At 56.8% G+C, this 3,002-nt stretch overlaps 1 protein-coding gene across 1 annotated transcript; it reads right to left on the bottom strand.

The window, feature by feature from the left end:
* Nucleotides 1–492: 492 nt before the first annotated feature.
* LOC123074300 (basic leucine zipper 2) lies at nt 493–2,480 on the bottom strand. The gene is made up of 4 exons (XM_044497182.1): nt 1,562–2,480; nt 1,381–1,471; nt 1,163–1,289; nt 493–1,031 (listed from the first exon to the last, which is right to left on the bottom strand). Exons 1-4 carry the CDS (start codon nt 2,095–2,097, stop codon nt 868–870), a joined length of 918 nt encoding a protein of 305 aa, XP_044353117.1. The 5' UTR covers nt 2,098–2,480; the 3' UTR covers nt 493–867.
* Between the last annotated feature and the right edge of the window lie 522 nt (nt 2,481–3,002).

Below are 3,002 nucleotides of genomic sequence, written 5' to 3'. Positions count from 1 at the left end.
ACGAGTCTCAATCCAATAATCCATTGTTGGCATGGTGGCGTGGGATTTGTCCAAACTGTTGGTCCCTCTCGGGCTAGCTGACGATAAGCAAGAACCGACCATGCCAACACAGCCGGATACCGCCTATGTACGCCAGACCCAACCCTGGCAGTGGCAGTGGCAGGGGCGAGGTAACTTGCACCGGCGGATACGTACTTACGGGTACAGCCGGCACGCACATGCGCGTGACCCAGAGGAACATGCATGCCTATCCCTTGCACCAAAAGGAAGGCACCTCCCCTCGCTGTCACTGCGTTTTAATATCCTGTTATGGAACAGCAAGGAATGAGATGCCCTCCCTGCATGTTCGCTTCACACTCCAGCTGCAGCTGACCTGCATGTGACACCGTAATAAATCTGCTTATCAATGTAAAGCAGGCAGGCACCTACTCCTACACATGAACCTTACATGTTACGGCTGCAAGAAAAAAAAATCTGGCAATGCACGAACAGTGGACGGAGAAAACATTGCATTTGATTGACCAGAAGATAGAACAAAGCCAGCCAAGCAATGGAACCACTCGACCTCAACCAATCCGAGTTACAAATCCTTAGCTACAACCTTCGCCCTAAATGCCGGGGGAAAAATTACAGATCAGGGGAAGTGGAGAAGAGTGATCAGGAGCAGACAGACAGAGGACGCAAGAATGAACAAATAAGCAACCACCCACCGGAATGAACAAACTGAGTTACAGACACCATCACACCCCGAAGAATATATGCAAACCAAGCCAATGCAGTGCACCAAATCTTAACAGCAGCAGTAGCAGCAGCAAGAAGAACAGCGACAACACTTGGTTGTCCTGAGGCCGATGTGCCGGATCTCGATCACGAGGGCGCGGCGGTCCCCTCGCTGGCGATCAAGCCGTTGCTGTTGTCGCCGCGGACCAGGGGGCCGTCGTCGTGTGCCGGGGGTTCCGCGTTCCTGAGGCTCTGCTGCTGGTAGACTTGCCTCAGCCTCTCTATCTCCTTCTTCAGTGCATCCTGATGAGCTGAGCATTCGTTCACGCGCAGAGAGTTAGTCAGCAAAGCGGTTGTAGATTTGTTTTGAATTGAATTCGGAAGGTGGTCGGTGAGGAATTTCGAAATAGTAGTAACTGCGAGGGGTGGCAATGGCGGTCACCATCTTTGAAGATCTTGTCCTGCGCGAGCGCCGCGATGCGCTGCTTGAGGTGGCTGTTCCCCAGCGTCAGCAGCGAGCGTTGGTGGTCGAGGAATGCCACGCGCGGGGACAATGCCGACACCTCCGTCTGCTCGGGAGCACGGATTCCATGTCAAAAATCACGCTGTTTACTTTGGAGGCGAGGAAATCAAGCTCGAAATGTGAACAGTTCGACGGACCTGGAGCGACGTGACGCTGCGCTCGAGCTCCGAGATGTAGTGCAGCTTGCGCACGCGCGACCGCTGCGCCGACTGCCGGTTTGCAATGATCCTGCGATTTTCGCGACGAGGACGCTGAGAAATTGGAGAATTCTGCTCTGCGCATTGTCGTAATTCTGCGAGTAAAAAAAGAAAAAATCACCTCTTGACCCGCTTGGGATCGACCGTGGCGGGCGAGGACGGCTGCCCGGGCGCCGCGCCGTCGCCATTGCAGTCGCTCTGCGCCTCCTCGGCGTCGCCCTTGTCCTGCTTCTCGTCGTTGACGCTGTTGTGGTCGGACGGCGACGACGCGCTCGCGGCCTGCCGCTGCGGGGCCAGCTCGTCGGAGAACATGGACATGAGCTGGTCGTCGTCGAGGCGGTCGAACTCGTGCGCGCCGACGCCGGCATTGCTGTCGTCGAGGAAGGCGACGGAATCGCTGACCGTGCGGCGGTGCGCGCCGCGCTTGGCGGCCGAGAAGTCGAGGAACTCGTCGACCCAGGACGGCTGCTGCTGCGCCGCGCCCCCGCCGGCGGGCGCCGGGGGCGGGAGCGGCGGCATTGGCGCGGCGAGGAAGGCGCCCATGGAGGGGCTGCGCTGGTGATGGTGGTGGCGGGCGTGGGCGCCGTGGTGGTGCCCGCCCCCGAACTCCGGCCAGGCCGGCGCCATGGCGGGGATCTTGGGCGGCAGCTGCGCCATGGCCGGGGCCGCGCGCCCGAATCAACCAACCGGGGCGCGATCGATGGCGCAACGCCCAAACCTTTGCAGCGCCGGGGGCTCGAGCGCTAATGTAGGTCCGGGCCGTGCCGTGACGGAAATTGTACGGTCCTCGTTTTAGCTCACGTTCCCGTCCCTGCCGCCGCCGCGCAAACAATGGGCGAATGGATGGCGTGGGGGGTCAGCTGGAAGCTGAGCTAAATCGGGCAACGGGCGTGGGAGGGACAGAGGAGAGAGGGACGACTCGAAACGTGCTATGCCTATGCGCAGTGAGAGAAATAGGAAGGCAGAGAGAGGGGGAGGTCACATGACGAGGGGATAGAGAGAGAGAGACAGCTAGCACCAGCTGGTGTTTAGAAGCTGAAGTGGCGGGAGCGAAGCTGGGGCGTGGGTTCTTTTGGGGCGGCGGCGGAGGAGCGCGCCCTCTGCAGATTCATCAGAGTATAAAGTCAAAAAAAAAACCTTGAATTCGTACTCTCACTGACAATGCCGGTCCACACGTCGTATTCATCCCACATGCAGCTGCAAAAAACTTCGGTGAACAACTGAACAAGACTTCTCCTTCCAAAATCATCTCAATGTGCACTGCTTTTGTTTCCAAAGGATGATGCTCACATGTATGATCGGATATGGCGAGGACACTTCTTCTGTTCTTCTCCACTGCATCTTCAACAAAAACTTCAGCCTTTATTCGCGATGTGTATTTAAATGTGGATCATTTACTAGACCAAAATATAAATATTTATAAAGATATCAAGTCAAAACTTTGACGGACACCTCGTCCAAAACGACGGCTTTTACATGGCCAGATCAAAGCTCAGAGCAATACTGGGTAGCAATAGTGAGGCGATTTGTGACACGCAGGTGCGGGGGACACTCAACTCATC

This window comes from Triticum aestivum, chromosome 3D (genome assembly GCF_018294505.1).
Source record: "Triticum aestivum cultivar Chinese Spring chromosome 3D, IWGSC CS RefSeq v2.1, whole genome shotgun sequence".
Lineage (NCBI taxonomy): Eukaryota > Viridiplantae > Streptophyta > Magnoliopsida > Poales > Poaceae > Triticum > Triticum aestivum.
The sequence above is the reverse complement of the archived record's forward strand: the minus strand, read 5'-3'. Positions and strand labels throughout refer to the sequence as shown.